Source organism: Mytilus edulis, chromosome 14 (assembly GCF_963676685.1).
Source record: "Mytilus edulis chromosome 14, xbMytEdul2.2, whole genome shotgun sequence".
Classification (NCBI taxonomy): Eukaryota; Metazoa; Mollusca; class Bivalvia; order Mytilida; family Mytilidae; genus Mytilus; species Mytilus edulis.
The window spans coordinates 5,045,374-5,064,193 of NC_092357.1; the positions used below are offsets into that span (position 1 = coordinate 5,045,374).

The window sequence follows — 18,820 nt, forward strand, 5'->3', positions numbered from 1 at the left end:
ACAGACACAATAAATAAATAGTCGAAATATGGGTACATCAGTCATCATCGTATAACAATTTTAAAAGGGACAATTTAACAGAACACAAAAATCTACAAACACATTCATTGATTTGTTTGTCTGACGTCAGAAAATTTTATACGTCACATAAATTTGTCGTTCAATGTGCATGCAAACAATCCTAAAATTTACATAGGCAATGCTAGCATACAGGGTTAAAAAATCAAAAGCATGTAAGAATAAATATCAGAAACAGACCGAGATCGAAAACAGTCCAAAAGTTATATATAGAATCTACAAAGAATTCACAAATCGTTAATTCCACTATCAGTCATCACTGTACACATCTTGTACAAATTGACAAAAAAAGTAAATACAGGGAACTATGTCAACACCAGAAGACGAAATAAGCTGCAGATATAGATTGTATAAAAACTTAACAAATCACCAAAACGTGACATTGAAATGAAATTCCAGTTTGAAAGCAAATTTTAGGAGTGGTTGTAACTATGGTTTTCATATCACCAAACTTCACATAGGGTTTAATAAAGGATATGATTACTAAAATATGACATACAGCCAACGGTAAAATTACATATACAATAAAAACACATTTAGAAAGAAAAGTTTGTGCATTCATTAGTACATTCACATCGTTGGTCTTTAAATTGTCAGTTGTCAACATTTCTGATGAAGGTTGAATCGTAGAACAAGCGGCATAAGCTTGTCACAAGTCACTTGTCACAAGTCACGGTACTTGTCTATCCCAAATTCATGTATTTGGTTTTGATGTTATATTTGTTATTCTCGTGGGATTTTGTCTGATGCTTGGTCCGTTTCTGTGTGTGTTACATTGTAGTGTTGTGTCGTTGTTCCCCTCTTATGTTTGGTGCGTTTCCCTCAGTTTTAGTTTGTTACCCCGATTTTGTTTTTTGTCTATGGATTTATGAGTTTGAACAGCGGTATACTACTGTTGCCTTTATTTATAAGCACCTTGCTCATAAAGTGTTATTTTAATTTTGTGTACTTTTAGGATGGACAAAAGTGGCAACCTCATATATGTATGTCATGTTACTGTGATGATGGTGCCACCAGGTGTCGCATGGAAAACTGTAAAAATACTCTTTGGTGCCCAATGGTATGTATTAATAACATATGTGGTGTCCAAAATTATAGCACATGAATTTGTACTACACACTCGAAGTACATCATTCATCAATTAGTCGACTTTGGTTACTTTTCAGAAATAAAGTTTTCTACTCTATTATTCAAATAAATCTACCTAATTCAAAAAGAAGAATTTCCAACATTTAAAGCATTTTCCTGCAATATTGAAAATATGTTTTTTTTTAGAATCAAAACCATGGTATGAGAATACAATTTGACCTGCACTTCAACAAAATGTATTGACAACGCATACTAAATAAGGGTATAAAGTAAAATCACAAAAATACTGAACTTAGAGGAAGATCAATTGGGAAAGTCCATAATCACATGGCAAAATCAAATAACAAAACGCATCAATAAAATTAGAATACAGCTGTTCAAAAGTCAGAAATCTTTTGAGAGAAAACAAATACATCCTTAAACCTAGGGAAACACATTCAGTATAAGAGGAGGACAACGGAACAATAGATTATTGTATTATTACAGATTCGAATTCTGATTAACATGAAAATAAGCTATTCATGAAATGTCGGCAGTATGCATATGATTCATTGCTTAAATTTCAATGGTATATTGACAATGCATCCGTAACTTCATTTCTGATAGTATACTGGCCTTTCATAACACTATAACATTAGTACAGGTCAAGCTCTACATATCTAATTTATTAAAACAGTAAAAGAGGTACGAAAGATACCAGAGGGACAGTCAAACTCATAATCGAAAATAAACTGACAACGCCATGGCTAAAAATGAAAAGGACAAACAGACTTACAATAGTACACATGACACAACATAGAAAACTAAAGAATAAGCAAGACGAACCCCACCAAAAACAAGGGGTGATCTCAGGTGCTCCGGAAGGGTAAGCAGATTCTGCTCCACATGTGGCACCCGTCGTGTTGCTTATGTGAATACAAATCCAGTATAGTCTAATTCGGTAGGTCACATTCATGAAAGACAAGGGGATTGTAGTTACGACGTAAGGAACATATCCGATATCATTTGTGAAACGGTTATTCCATAACGGTCAACCAATTCGTGATGGCGTCCATAAAATTTACGAAGAGATGATTTCAACTTCACCATTTGGAACTCTTCATTTAATAGCTTCCTTGTTCACACGTTTATATAATTCACTGAATATATTTTAATAGAAATACTAGTCATTTTATAATATCTATTACAGGGCTATAAATTACAATATGTAAAGGAGGAATGCTGTCCTAGGTGCGTAGAAGGTGAGAGAGAATATTTCGTTTGTTTTGTGTTTTATTAGGTGCCTTATATATTGATTATATTAAAATGATAATTAAACTCGATTCTCAAAATACACTTGTTATTCACTGTAGTTTACATATGTAACAGAATACATGTATACCTAAAATTAAAAATATGTTTCCCCCAATATCTTGTACTAAGGTTGTAGTATACCAAACGTTTTCAGTTAACACACGGCATTTAACTGTTCAATATGCACTTGATTCCTACTAAATGTTGAATTGCGTCATCACTGTTGCATGCATTGGCAGTTTCTTTTAGAATATTCGAACCATAACCAATGAAGTTCTTGTATATTATGGTAAATATAAGTCATATATGCAGTTAATAAAATATAAAATTGAGAATGAGTGTGTATTACTATAATACTTTTTTATTTTATAAAAGTTTCTTGATTTTGAACTGGTCATACAAAAATACTTATCTGTAAAATTGAGAATGGAAATGGGGAATGTGTCAAAGAGACAACAACCCGACCAAATAAAAAACAACAGCAGAGGGTCACCAACAGGTCTTCAATGTAGCGAGAAATTCCCGCACCCGGAGATGTCCTTCAGCTGGCCCCTAAACAAATATATACTAGTCCAGTGATAATGAACGCCATACTAATTTCCGAATTGTACACAAGAAACTAAAATTAAAATAATACAAGACTAACAAAGGCCAGAGGCTCCTGACTTGGGACAGGCGCAAAAATGCGGCGGGGTTAAACATGTTTGTGAGATCTCAACCCTCCCCCTATACCTCTAACCAATGTAGTAAAGTAAACGCATAACAATACGCACATTAAAATTCAGTTCAAGAGAAATCCGAGTCTGATGTAAGAAGATGTAACCAAAGAAAATAAACAAAATGACAATAATACATAAATAACAACAGACTACTAGCAGTTAACTGACATGCCAGCTCCAGACTTCAATTAAACTGACTGAAAGATTATGATTTCATCATATGAACATCAGGCACAATCCTTCCCGTTAGGGGTTTAGTATCATACCATCATAAAATATATGAGAAGAACATAACCCGTGTCATGCCAACAACTGTTTTTAGAATAAATGTGTTTAGTTCCGATGCAAAGACCTTATCAGTGACTCAATATTAACGCCAAAATATGCAATCTTTAATGACTTGACAACAGTATCGTAATTATATCCCTTCTTAATAAGTCTATTCAAAGGTTTTGTAAGTTTCTGAGGTGAATACTGACACCTTTGTGCTTTATAAAGAATATTACCATAAAAAATTGGATGTGAAATACCTGAACGTATTAGAAGTCTGCATGTTGAGCTATATTTACGAATGATGTCTTTATACCGATGATAGAATTTAGTAAATGTTTTGACTAGTTTGTGATATCGAAAACCCTGGTGTAATAATTTTTCAGTAATACATAAATTTCTCTCATTAAAATCTAAAACATTGTTACATACACGAGCGAATCGTACAAGTTGAGATATATAAACGCCGTAAGATGGTGACAAGGGAACGTCACCATCTAAAAACGGATAATTAACGATAGGAAATGAAAAATCATCCCTTTTATCATAAATTTTAGTATTCAGCTTTCTATTAGTGATATACATATCACGATCGAGAAAAGGGCTGTGGTCATTGTTAGTATTAGCTTTATTTAAAGTAAGTTCAACAGGATAAATTTCATTGATATAAAAACTGAAGTCGTCATTATTGAGAGCCAAAATATCATCCAAATATCTAAAAGTATTATTAAATTTGTTTATCAGATGTTGTTTCGATGGGTCTTTGCTTATTTTTGTCATAAATTGTAACTCATAACAATACAAAAACAGGTCCGCAATAAGTGGTGCACAGTAAGTCCCCATTGGAATTCCGATAATCTGACGATATACGGAATCCTCAAAGCGAACAAAAATGTTATCTAGTAAAAATTCAAGGGCATATATAGTATCATAACATGAATAAAACTGTAACTTAACGAATTCCCTATTTATCATTGTAGTTGAGGGTGTTTGCACTGTGTATGGCGATCCTCATTACCGAACATTCGATGGGAAGATTTTTAATTTCCAAGGACCATGTAAATACCTCTTGGCAGAAGATGAATCGGGTAAATCATTTGCTATACGGGTCAGGAACGAGGCGAGAACATCGCCGTGGTTCACGTGGACTAAAATGTTATCCATATTTATATCAGGACATAAAGTAGGACTTCATCAAAAACGGGTAGTAAAAGTAAACCGGAAGAGGGTACGACTTCCGTTTACAAAGATACCTCATTTTAAACTTTATAGAGAGGGACAATCCATAGTCTTTCAATCAAAAATAGGTCTTAAAGTTGTGTGGGACGGTCATAGCTATGTAGAAGTCACTGTTGCTAGTCGTTACAGAACTAAAATGCAAGGACTGTGTGGTAATTATAACGGAAATGCTGATGATGACATGCGTGGAAGAGACCAGAAAGTTTACAAAAGTAGTGAGGAATTCGGAGATACTTGGAGAGTAGGCAGTAGAGCTGCGTGTGCGATTGTAGATAAACAAGAAACCAAATTGCCGTCTTGCGATACTGAAAAACATGCATTGAAAAGAGCTAAAACTGAATGTAGTACTATTTTGGGAAGCATGTTTACAAAATGTCGACGCCGGGTAGACGTTGGACCTTATTATAGGTAGGTTTTCTCATAAAGTCAAAACGAAAAACAATTGTTAGAGTTAAAAAGGGATCAAATATCGATTCTTTCATTTTAAAAATAACCCTTATCTTATAAGTGTACCGTACAAGACAAACAAAAGTTGTAAAATACACTTCCTATAAAAACTGAAAAAAATAGCAGCGTATCAACAAAAGCATGTAATTCGCTTGCAGGAACCGTTCTTATTTAACGTGAAATCATCATATACCATTTGAACAATACAGTTAGTTTATAAGCTTGGTTGCTTGTCGGATAACTGTCGGTGAATGTTAATAATTCACTACTAGAAGTGCAGACCTGAAAGTCGTAATGTAAATATATGATTTCGATCTGTAAACCTCTTGCATCGTCAAATATCTTGTTATATATCAGTTTATTTTTTAGTTGTTCCTTACAGTAAAATATGTGATATACAAAGTTATAGTTTTGCATTCGTTTCATGTATATCTATATATGTGTTCTCAATAGGGGCTTCATTTTTGGAGTAGTTTTAACTAGAACACGATGATAGAAAATAGAAGTCCAAAATCAATTAAATAAACAACGATAATTCAAGAAATTATATTAAAAGTCCATTTGTCTTTTAGATCGTGTATTACGGATATGTGTGATTGTCCACAAGATCAAATATGTGCATGTGAATCATTCAAAGCATATGCACATGCGTGTTCACGATTTGGAATTTCCACCAAGTGGGATGAAGAAATAATTTGTCCACGTAAGTTTACATTTAAATTTAAACTTTGATAATATTGATCTTTGCGATAATGGTAAATTATAAGATAAGAGATCCTTAGTTTTTTCGAAAAATTCAAAGTTTTGTAAACATGACCACATAGTTTAAAGTTACCAGTTTTAAAATGTGGTACGTCAAAATCGTGTTTTGTTTATATAATACTGATCAATAACACTTGCATCTTATTTTGAAGGAAAAAAAAAATAAAAGAATTTTAAGACAGAAAATGATGAGAACAGACCATTTGGTTTTGTTTAACATGATGTTTGTCATTTTGACATAGAAAATTCATCATTTCAAATGTTAAATTACTAATAACAATATTTTTACAAGCACGTGAATGCAGTTTATTTTCAATACCTTTGTGACTCACTTTTACATGAAAATAAATCAGAAATACATCTACTAATCATCTGTATTTTGTGTAACACAATATAAAAAGAACAAGTTTAAAAATACAACACCATATATGCATCAACAATCGTTGGATTTGCAAGATGTTAACATTATTTGTTTTCTACTTTAACCTAAATTTTATAAAATAATGTTGTTGAAAACAATGAGTAGACATATTGTTAATCTTGTTCAATGCGTTGCGTGACAATGTAAGAGATGTTAATTATCACAGAAATATTTGTTTTGTTAGATATATGCTATATATAGTTTGCGTGACTACGATCCAGACCAAAAAGAAAGCAAAGACACATATAATGTCAAAAAAATATAAAAACTAAAGGATACCAATATTTTACAGCAATCTATATAGCTATATAAAATGATGGTAGAAGTTTCGTTATGTTAATAGTTTGGTGAATGTTCATTGTTCATATTCAAACAAACACACTAACACATGGGTTGCTGCATATTTTAACTCCGTCTGTTATCCATAACAAGTACCGAAGATAATGTTAAATCTTGCATTTAAAAAAAAAGTAAAATCACAAAAATACTGAACTTAGAGGAAAATCAAAACACATCAAAATCGAATGGATAAGAACTGTCATATTCCTGAATTTGTACAGGCATTTTCAAATGTAGAAAATGGTGGATCAAACCTGGTTTTATAGCGCTAAACCTTACACTTTGTTGACAATCTCATCAAATTACGTTATATTTATAATGATGTGTGAACTAAACAGACATAATAAATAAAATAGTCAAAATATGTGTACAACAGTCATGATATGGTTCTCACGTAAACGTGTATACATTTTTATTTGATGATAACTTTTAAGGAAGACCATGGAGTATCGAAAACTCGATATAATCTGACAATATGTGAATGTAGTTCTTGTTTGGCCGGATACATATTTTGATATGAGCGTCACTGATTAGTCTTATGTAGACGATACGCGCGTCTGGCGTACAAAATTATAATCCTCAGACGTTGTACCTTTGATAACTATTTGTATGATCCCGATTATTCTCACATTACTGTGGTTTCATTATTGTTCGTTGAATACCAATTTTCCTTGAATTTGTAAGTAAATGTGATCAACGAAATAATATATACAACGAATAACACATGTTTTATTGGCTTGTATGCAGACTTCGGTAAAACCACAATACGAAATATCAACGAATATGTAAGTTTTGTCTTAATCCACAAAAAATTGGTACCCACGAAAATAAATGAGTCCACAGTATTCAAACAAATCTGTTCGGGTAGCTCAACCTTTTTAACCGAGATATTGAAACTATGATCAAATGCCTTACTGTGATAGGTTTAGCAATTTATAACACCAGGTTTGATCTACAATATGCTTCTGAAAATGCCTATACCAAGTCAATTGTTTTCCATTCGTTATATTGGTTGATAAAGTCTAAGGTTGTAATTGCGTTTTCCTTTTTTGAGTTTACCTGTGATTTCGATATTTTTGTTACATAGATATAGGAAGATGTAATATGAGTCCCAATGAGACAACTCTCCATCCAAATAACAATTTATAAAAGTAAACCATTAAAGGTCAAGGTACGGTCTTTAAAACGAAGCCTAGGCTCACCGAACAGCAAGCTATACAGGGCCCCACAAATTACTTATGTTAAACCATTCAAACAGGAAAACCAACGGTCTAATCTATATAAAAATTTGATTTTATGTACATGTGTAACGCAAATACTAAATGTGTTCTTTGTGTTTCAGATCAATGCCCAGAAGGTGCACGTTTCAAAAAGTGTACAAAGAAATGTGAACGAACCTGTGATAATCCATACACAAGGCGGAAAATATGTCGAGACACATGTGCCCCAGAATGCCTTTGTCCGAAAGGACACGTTTTGTTGAACAAGAAGTGTGTAATGAAAAGAGACTGTCCCACGCGGTAAAACAGGATCAATCTAGTCTAATAAGTCCGTCCTGCTCAATATGTAATCCCTGTAGTGAAGTGCAATGAATTATTTATGGCCAGTAATGATATTCCATTGTCTAGTACTGTGAATTCATTATTATTCGTTGGGTACCAATTTTCGTGGGTTTTGTTGGAGCAGGTGACCATGAATTCAAATATGCAACGAAAAAAAATATTATATAAGCGTTGTAGACAGGGATGAGCAAAACCACAATATCAAATATCTACGAAAATGCAAGTTTTCGTTTATCTACGAAAATTGATAACCACGAAAATAAATGAATCCACAGTTTAAAATTTAATTTAAAACCATATGAATGTAGTGAATTAAAATCTGCTGTTACGTTGATTTGTTTTAACATATTGTGCTTTTTTTCAATAACATTAATTTTTTAATGTTTCGTACATTATTTTTTTCTCTGTTAATCAAATTTAATACATATAGAAAAGGTCGTCCCAAATACAGCTGTTAGTTTGAAATAATAAAAAAAATGAAGACACAATGATCGATTTGAGAAAAAACGGTATCTTTGAATTGGTAACATTGTAAAACACTGAGCAAATATCATGTTTTTGAGATACGTATTCAACTTTTGTGTCCAAATAACCCTTTCCTCACGTGTACGATCTGTTTTTTAGTTATTGAAAGGTAAAAAGTTGATCATTGCATTTTTGATAAAATAAAATAAAAAAAACATATAATGAGATAAATACTCTTTTCAGTCAAAATAGATATTAAAAAATAAATAAAGAAATAGCATTTTAGCTTTTAGTTTTTTCCAACACAAATGACGTTTGAAGTTGAATCTAAATTAAATTGAATTAAAATAATCTTTTAGCTATTATAATCAAAGTTTCCTTGTTAAACATGCAGAATTTTTATTTCTCAGTCAGGTCCAAGAATTATTTAAAATATAATCGTTTACGAAATACAATCAGAAAGATACCTCAAGTTTACAAATCAAGCATACAATAAACGAAACCTTTTTTGTATATATCTTACAAAATTAATGTCTAACAATTCATGTCATTCTTAAGATAGTTATCAAAGGTACCAGGATTATAATTAAATACGCCAGACGCCCGTACATAAGACTACATAAGACTCATCAGTGACGCTCAGATCTAAAGCCAAATAAGTACAAAGTTAAAGAGCAAATGGACCTACAAATTTTCGTTACCCAGTGGCGGATCTAGGGGAGGGTTCCGTGGATTCTGGGCCGATCAATGCATTTAAATGGGGACAAATGGCTGAAACCCCTTCCCCTTATCCTAGTTTGGAACCCTTTTTTTAAAATGGTTGGATCCGCCCCTGTTACCCATTTGAAAGGAAATCTGATATATACAACTTGTCTCAAATTCATAATTTTGTGTATTCCTTGTATGTCTGACCTAATATACTCCATGAACAGTTTTGCCAAAGTTCTTTCTAATCATTTTATTTATGTTCAGGATTGTACATTGTAATATTTAACATTATTTATATGTTATTTGTATTTTTTATAAAAGATCTGAAGAAATTTTTATTTTGTTTCTTTATTTGACACAACCATAATGTGTTGATACTTTACTAAAATCAGAACGCAAAAACATTTACATCCATATATGTGAGTTGTCACCGAAATTTTGTTCGCTGTGATGAACACGACGGGTTGCATTTGACATTGTTGGCAATATCTGCTTAAAAACTAAGAAAATGTAAATTTCCGACATAATTTTCATTGCTGTTTATTTTAGGATATTGTTTGCCAATCTTTGGTTCTTTGTGTAGTTTGTTTAGTTTGTTATGGATTGTATTATTCTTTTTATTAATTATCTTGTCGACAATTTCATTTTATATTTTGTCGTTGCTTGTTGGCCTTTTTTGTACCCTTGTATTTTCTCGTCTATTGTGTTATTACTTCAATTGGAGTCAGAAGAATGAACTCTAAAACCTTCACAAAGAACGAAAAAATAAAGAAAATCTTGTTAATACTGAAACATACTTAAGAATCAATATTTAAAGAAAAACAGCATTCAAAATTTAATTATCAACATCACATATCACGTTATTTGTACAAACACAAAACATGTTTAATGTTTAGACGAATCCAACATTTCGAAAAAGTTGAACCTTACCAGATTTGCAATAGGATATACAATTATCTGTTCAGGTGTCAGGAATATGACACTAGTTTTTCATACGTTAGATGTGTTTGAGCTTTTAATATTTTTAATTACCTTTGGCGTTCGGTAATTTTGTAATTTTACATTTGGTTTTTAAATTTGGACATTACAAATTGTGCAAAGTTAACCTTTTTGTTAATGTTTTAGCAAAATTGAAACACAATCGCTGGCTTGTATAAAACTGAACATGGTTTGAATAAAGGCGACTGTACTTTACCAATGATGCAAATTTGTAAATCGCATTCTAGGTAACTAACAAAAAAACGTGAAAAGCGAACTCCAAATAGGCGGGAAACTAGGTTTGTCAACAGTTTATGCATCTCCTGTTATTCATCCATTTAGAAGTCTATACCATAAATTTTGTATACTTTTTGGTTGCAAAAGTTTGTAAACAATTCGATCTATAAAAGCTATGAGTGTCAAAGCAATGGTAAATACTAGTACAAACGACGACAAGAAAATAAAGGAACAATACAGACTGATCAATATGAGTCCCGACATAACGTAAAGGATCACACAATATATGTAAGATAACTCTTATATATTCATACAACGTCACCAATTTCATAAACATGATTAATATCGGTCATGTTGCTGGTGTTTGGTTTTTTATCCTTTCAAATATTCGGCTTACTGTGTTCCTGATGAACATAAATCCAGAAAAGCTCTTTAGATGCATTGAAGTTTAAACATGTTTGTTTTTGGTTAAATTGAAAGAAAAAATGAAATTTGAATTGAAACACATGTTCTTTAACAAAGGATAAACAAATCTGTTATAGGTTAAAACACCTAGACATTTGAAAATTAAAAGTACAAAAGAACAACAATGCAAAACCATAAGAACAACACAATATCCTTTAAACAACACCACATAGTATATCGGCTGATCCGGAAGTATCCTTGTTCCGTTTTTGACAGTGGTAGTGTTACTCATAGTTAAAATAATTTCGGTGATAAATTTCATTTCGAGAAAACCGAGTTGTTATTACGACAATCGAAACCTATACGCGGTCATCTGTCTATAATAGACAAGAAAAAAGTGATGGCGATGATTAAATCTGTCACCAACTTCAACACATGGCTGTACCAAGTCAGGTATATGACAGTTGTTATCCATTCGTTTGATGTGTTTGAGCTTTTGATTTTGCCATTTGATTATGACTTATATCTAGAAATTGACTATGAGGGTCGGTTGAAAACAAAAGAGATCATTTCAGCTTCCCAATTGTGAATTTCATTTTTAAACCAAGAGTTTCAAATGGTGAAGTTGAAATCATCACTTTGTAAATTTTACGAAGGCCATCACGAGTTGGTTCACCGTTATGGAATATCCGTTTCACAGATTATATCGGATATGTTCCTTATATCGTAACTACAATCCCGTTCCCTTTTCACGAATGTGACCTACCGACTATTTACCCCTATTTTTGACATTTTTACCTAGTATTGTTTTTGTTTGTTTTGTTCACAAATCGTTGTCAACATAATGGAATTATATGCGACTGTAATACAAGTGAGAGGTTAAACTAGCTTTAAAACCATGTTTAATCCACCATTTTCTACATAAGAAAATGCCTGTACCAAGTCTGGAATATGACAGTTGTTATCCATTCGTTTGATGTGTTTGAACTTTTGATTTTGCCATTTGATTGGGGACTTTCCTTTTTTAATCTTCCTTGGAGTTCCAGTATTTTTGTGATTTTACTTTTTTCAACAAATGAAACCCACAAATTTTTCAATATCGATTAAACTTAAATATATATATATATATTGTATATGCAGGTGTTGTCGGGTCATTGCTACATGTACATGAAAAGTTCACAATTAGGAAACTTAACTCATTCTTAATTTGAGGTAATGACTAAAACTATACCTCAAAAATAAGATAGAATTAGGATTGATTTAATATTATATTTCAACTAAATACCGATATTACATTTAATAACAAATCGAATACTTCTTAATAGCAAACTAAGGTAGCAATTAACTATATTATATAGCTATGTCCGGTTTGTTTTGAATTTAACTTCAAACGTAAAACATCGTACATATTACGTTAAACAAAATCAAATCTAATAAATGAAGGCGGTGATTATTTTTTTTTAACCATAACACATGAATATAATAGAAAAGACGTCAACACATTTGACAAAATCCTATGAGAATTACAAATATAACATCAAACTAAATACATGAATTTGGGATAGATAAGTACTGTAACACGTCTTATGGTAATGCGAATTCACACTCAGCATAACAGTCACAACCGGGAATAAGTCACGTTGGGTAATTAAAAGATTAGACGACGTAATGACAAACCACTATCTACCATGTGGTAAAAATGTCCTTAGCTAGTTTGGTCAAAGAAACATCGTATGAATCAACCAAGTCGTGATGGTGTCCATAAAATCGACGGAGTGTCAATTTTAATCTGTCCTTCTCATAACTTTGTTGGAGCAGTTAACATTGATTCAGCTTTATTCAAAATTAACTTTTTATTTGAACGAATCTATATAAAGAATTTGTCTAGTGTTACTAGAAAATTTAAAGGTAAAGGTTGCACTATTTGGAATGCAAAACTTCCTTCAAAAGAAATACATAATTTTGCAAACTTGTCAATTGTATTATAATCGTTATATAAAATACACGTATCCATTTCTTAATTTACAGAACGTATAGATGAATTTATGTAGGTCTTGATAACACTAACACAGTTTACCTTCGGACGATATGGTGATTATAAAGGTTACATTAGGTCATTAAATTTAATTCGGCCATACGAATCACAAACGGAATACCTCTTACAAATCATGAAATTAGTTGGACATGTGTTGATAGTACTATTTGTACAATTTGTTGATGGTGAGATATATTAACTTTTTTTTATAATAAATTTTTGTGTTTATTACGTTAGTAGATAAGTAACTTCAATCGAAAATTTTAATAACCATGATTGTACATCTATTTTACCAAGTTGTGTTTTATTTGTTAAAGTAAAGCTAAAGAATTTCCTTGCATTATCAAACTACTGTAGTTAAAATGAATTCATAGAACAAAAAGACCTTATGTTGTTAGAAATTATTGATAGGTCAAATGTTTAAGAGCATATTTTTAAGTTGATTCGGAAGATGCTCATAGGTTTCATAACGTGATAGAATTTGATAACACTTAATGTAAATTCGGCTAATTCAGGTATTTAGGGAGTCTGAATAAACTTATCATAAATGCCAGGATTAAAATTTCATATTTGCCCAAGACGCCCGTTTCGTCTACAAAAGACTCACAAGTAACGCTCGCATCAAAACATGTTGAGAGACTATATAAAGTACGAAGTTGAAGAGCATTGAGGACCAACAAAATCCGTAATTTTGTTTTTAAATTGTTTTATCTTTTAGTTGCGACAATTGGTACCGTTAATGTTATTATACGTGTCTGTTATATATCAAATGAAGCTTGATAAACATGATATATATTTGTAAAAAACACCCAGTTTTCTTTCAACATTTTTAAAAGGGATGCTCAGAAAATGACTACCGATCTACCTAATTGTTATCACAATAATGATAAATAATCCTTTATATAGTTGACAGTCTTCTCATATCAAATTGCCCGCATGGATGGCTTCCTCATAGTGGAAACTGTTATGGTTTCTTTAAGCATCTAGTAAGCTGGTATGACGCATCTGTAAGTAGACTAATGAAATCTTACGACGGTACTTTCTTGTTATAGCTGACTTAAAGATTTGTTCTCTTTGAACTCAAAATAACGTTCTTAGTCTAATGGTTGATACTTTCCCAGTGATAAGAATTAAGATGAAAAAACAATTAGATATGGTACCAAATAAGACCAAATGTGGAATATAAGCAGCTTTATATAGGTCACAGTACGGCTTTCAACAATACACAAATCCCCTATTGCATAAAAGAAGGACGAAAGATACCAAAGGGACAGTCAAACTCATAAATCTAAAACAAACTGACAATGCCATGGCTAAAAATGAAAAAGACAAAGAAACATAATATATGATCAGCCTAACAATGGCAAATGTATATTAATTTAATCAAGGGAATGAATGTTTTTATTTATGAATAAAACATTAAACGCAAAACAAATATGATATACAATAACAATGGGCAGCCAATGAATTACAAACTCCTTTTTAAGAAAATTTATTAAAAATGTACCGGGTTAAAATATATTTGCAAGCGCTCTTACCCTCTCGCTAACACTGTACAGTGATGTAACCACTCGACTAAAGAAATATACACAACTATATATTTTTTAACACTGATTATTTCTATTTTTTGAAACATAAAATCAGAAATAAGATAACAGTTTTTTGACATTTATAATCATTGGAGGAAAATCCCCTTCATTCATCAAAGAGGAAAACAGTGTTGTGTGCCTTGCTTTTTTCTTATTTACTTAACTCTTTTACATTTTCAAATAAAAAGTGTATCTCTTTTTGCTTTAGAGTGCGTGTAAAGCCCATACAGGTTACTTAGCAACAATTGAAACATCAGACGAAAACACTTTTCTTAAAACTCAGTCAAAAATAATAAATGGTATGTATGGGTTTAAGTATGTGAAGGTGAATGTTTTAGTTCTGGGTAATTATAAATAAGAAAATGTGATATGAGTGCCTCACTGTCATTTAAAGCCACAATGTATAACCGTATACAATTGTAGATCAAAATACAACCTTCAACACAGAGCCATGGCTTAATCCAAACCGCAAGCTAACTGGCCTTTAAATGACAAATGAAAAACAGTTCCTACACCAAAATCAACGGTTTAATCTTTAGCTACTTCTGAAACACATTTAGTAAAAGACAACCACTAAAAAGGTTCTCTAACTAGAACAGGTGCAAACGTGCAGGATGATAAGTTTTCCCGGGAAAAAATATCTTCACAGTTCAAATAATGATAACAAGCATACTCTCCTTTTTTTTTCTTTCGAAAAAGGCTTTAAATTAGTTACAACACATAAACCTAAAATGCAAAATGTTGTGATACAGTTAATATAGTGACAATACTAAACATGTTGTGTCCAAATGCCGTAAATCGCAGAACTACAACTACATTATTTTCAAGACAATATATAGAGCGTAAATAATACTATTTTAATGTTCATTTATTGAGGGGAGGTGAAATATACCCATTATATTTTTAAAATCATTAGTCAAAAACAAGCTCTAAATGCCTTGATTAAAAACCCACGAAAAACAACAAAACAACAAACCCACAGAATAATTACACTGAACAACAAAAACGCCACCAATTAATTTATTACTCTTTCTCAGCTAACTTTTGGGTCGGTGGTGAGGACGATCTTATAGAGGGGGAATGGACGTGGGCTGAAACGGATGAGCCATTCGATTTCACCGACTGGATATCAACACAACCAGATAATTCACAAGGAGAAGACTGTCTGGCACTTTGGCAAGCGGCTTCGTGGCAATGGAATGATTGGTCGTGTGAATCACATTCTTATTATATATGTGAAAAGTCGTAAGTAGTTTCTCAATTCAGCAAACCTCGGTAGATTTCACAAGAGCAGCGAAAGAAACCGATATTTTCCGTAGGGATTTATTTCATATTACATTATAATTTTAAAAACTAATGTTTTTTTTTATAAACGGAATCGAAGGATACCAGAGATTCAGTCAAACAGATACATTAGAAATAAACTGACAACTGGGATCGGGTGTTTAAATCAGGCAGCAAACATATCAAACTTTGTAAACCAGTCCTAAAAATCAAAACCTGAAAATGTTTTAAATATCCAGGAGATACGTATATATCTATGTTTTGTTTATATAGATATAATATATCTTTTTTTATGTATAGCACAATTAAAACAATTTTCTACACCATTTTTAGGCAAATCGGTAAATAGTATAATCGAGTTTGTGTGGGATTTTAACTGAATTGAGTACTACTCACTTTCAAACGTATGTGTTAGTAAAAGTTCGCACTTTGATGAAAGTGTGCACAACGTCATCTTATTGTTTACTTTAATTTATATAGAAGTTAGTTTAAATACTATTACAACCCAGGTCCTTTGTTCTGGTTGGGGTGATCTACACCCCAACCAAATCACCCCAGTTTAAGTTTCTTTGTTATGCATGCTTTCCTTTGTTCTGTAACATTTTGGCGGAAATGTCAAATCCAGTATAAAACTTATAATTAATTATACGGAGAAGACTATCTATCAAAATTCACGTAGAAAAAATCCAGTGTATATGCTGGGATTCGAACTCAAGACATTTAGCATATCAAGCCACGACACATACTACTTCACTAGGACGACTGGAAACGAACTATCTGAAATTTAACATACTTAAAGGAAACAGTTTATTTTTAAAACTGGGGCGAGTTGGCAGACCTTTACTCGGTAGGGTTTAAATCCTTTTCGTTAAATGAGCTGTCAGACTAATTGTTCAATTTGATTTTACACTTTTTTAAAGTTGGGCGAGTCGGTTACAAGAGTGGGCGATTTGTTCATAAAGTGGCGATATAGTGTGGGCCGATTGGCCATTGGGGCGAGTTGACATTGTTTTGATATCCACTCATCGTGTTAGGGGATCATAAAGGGTATACATCATATAGTAATATATAAAGTATATTATAATGGTTGTGTGGCGTTCTAAACTAGACTTTATGAATAGTAAATGGTTTTTCGTCTAATCTAAAACAGCTGGGATGTAAAATAGTTATCCCATTTGGCCATCGGAATGATCTTACACTGACACACCGCGTCCTTATGGGATAACTATTAATTATCATACACGGTTATATCATTTCGAACTACTTTATAATAATAATGATTTGTAAAATGTTACCGAGAAGAACAGGTTTCTTCTATATACAGCATATAAATTTTAAAAATAGTTCGCAAAGACATCACCGTAGGTCAAATCCGTATCGTATGGTTTTATCATTGCTATACTGTTTATAAAAAGACACGATTATATGAATTTATTGTATTACTTTTATCATGATGTTTATATATTACTTTCTGTCTTAATTTGTTTACAATATCCTGATTGTCTTTCAGAATTTCTGGATCTGGTGGTGCTATTATTGGGAAATAAATATTGTTTTAATGGACTTTGACCTTTTTATCATATGATGACTTAAGGATGTTTGCTACTCTGTTTAAAATAACAAGCTTTTTAAAAGACTGTTATAAATTGATAGTATATAAATAAAGTAACTAAAAAAAAAACAGAGAGTCCTTGTGCTTGTTTTCGAGATATAAGGCTTTGAAAATTTAGCGGACAATGGTTCTCTCTAGGTTTTTCTTGCATTTAACATTGGCACCTTTTTTGATAAAAAAAAACTATGAAAAAAATAACAAGGATTTCATAAGATTTTTAAATATGGCTTTTTAAACTGTATGTAGTAAAATTATAAAAAGAAAAGTGGGGGTTAGTGAGCAAAAGTTTTGATGTTAAAACGTGGATAAAACCGGAGGATTCCAAAAATCTGACAAAAATTCAAAAAATAGAGGAGCAAACATTCTTAACAACACAAGTGTCAATCGGGAAAGTAAACTAGAATCGAGGACTTCCTTCTTGAAATTTCAATGTTCCCAATCTCATGTGTGTTGAGATCATTGATTTAAACGGTAATTGTGTGTTCAAATGAGGATCCATGAATAAAAGAATATGCATAAAAAATAAATGATTTAGGGGAAAACCCAACTATCGAACCTCCTTACCCAATTTCAATCCTACTAATAAAAAAAAATCGAACTGAAAAAAAGCAATATGAAAAAAAAACTTTATGGGCGAGAGATAGAGAACAATAAGATGGTTTTATTACAGATAACACCAGCTAAGATATATTTGTTAGTTTTATACAGATAACACCTGCTAACATAGTTTTGTTAGTTGTATTACATATAACAGATGCAACACGAAATTTAAGTATTGGATAAAGTTCTGTTGTACAACACTGCAGAATCAATCAAATTGCAGTAATAACAGAAAACCAAGACAACTAAAAATAATAATGTCATGAGACTCAACCACTGATAAATAAATTGAATAATATCAGATTATTACATGGCACTTTTCATATTGCATGTATTATCAGCCCTAGGTTCAATATCAGCCCAAGAGCCGCACGGCTCGAGGGCTGATATTGACCGAGGGCTGATAATACATGCGATATGAAAAATGACATGTTATGATCTTTTTATCATATGCTTCAACAGTAGAGAAAAATAACAGATTCACATATTGATCCTTTTATGTGGTTCCTGAAGTTTAAAGAGTAAAAACGTTCACGGCCGTCGGGCCCAAAATTTGATACATTCAATATGAAATCTTTCTATCATATGCCTCCACAGAGAGAGAGAAAACAAACATTTTAATATGGACGAATCAGCAAAAAATAATTCAACAATATACCTAATGATCATTGTTTGGAAAAGTCAACTT

General features: G+C 31.9%; 2 protein-coding genes across 2 annotated transcripts in view; both read left to right on the top strand.

The window, feature by feature from the left end:
- Positions 1-9,724, top strand: part of LOC139502392 (BMP-binding endothelial regulator protein-like) — a 58,781-nt gene extending 49,057 nt beyond the window's left edge. Inside the window, exons 9-13 of the mRNA XM_071291836.1 lie at positions 1,034-1,138; positions 2,357-2,408; positions 4,430-5,096; positions 5,708-5,838; positions 8,000-9,724. Coding sequence (XP_071147937.1) covers positions 1,034-1,138; positions 2,357-2,408; positions 4,430-5,096; positions 5,708-5,838; positions 8,000-8,181 — 1,137 coding nt within the window. The 3' untranslated portion in view covers positions 8,182-9,724. The remainder of the gene's footprint in view (positions 1-1,033; positions 1,139-2,356; positions 2,409-4,429; positions 5,097-5,707; positions 5,839-7,999) is intronic.
- Positions 9,725-13,088: 3,364 nt separating this feature from the next.
- LOC139502393 (perlucin-like protein) lies at positions 13,089-17,483 on the top strand. The gene is made up of 5 exons (XM_071291837.1): positions 13,089-13,232; positions 13,954-14,054; positions 14,845-14,935; positions 15,674-15,881; positions 17,431-17,483. Exons 1-5 carry the CDS (start codon positions 13,181-13,183, stop codon positions 17,465-17,467), a joined length of 489 nt encoding a protein of 162 aa, XP_071147938.1. The 5' UTR covers positions 13,089-13,180; the 3' UTR covers positions 17,468-17,483.
- The last annotated feature ends 1,337 nt before the right edge of the window (positions 17,484-18,820 follow it).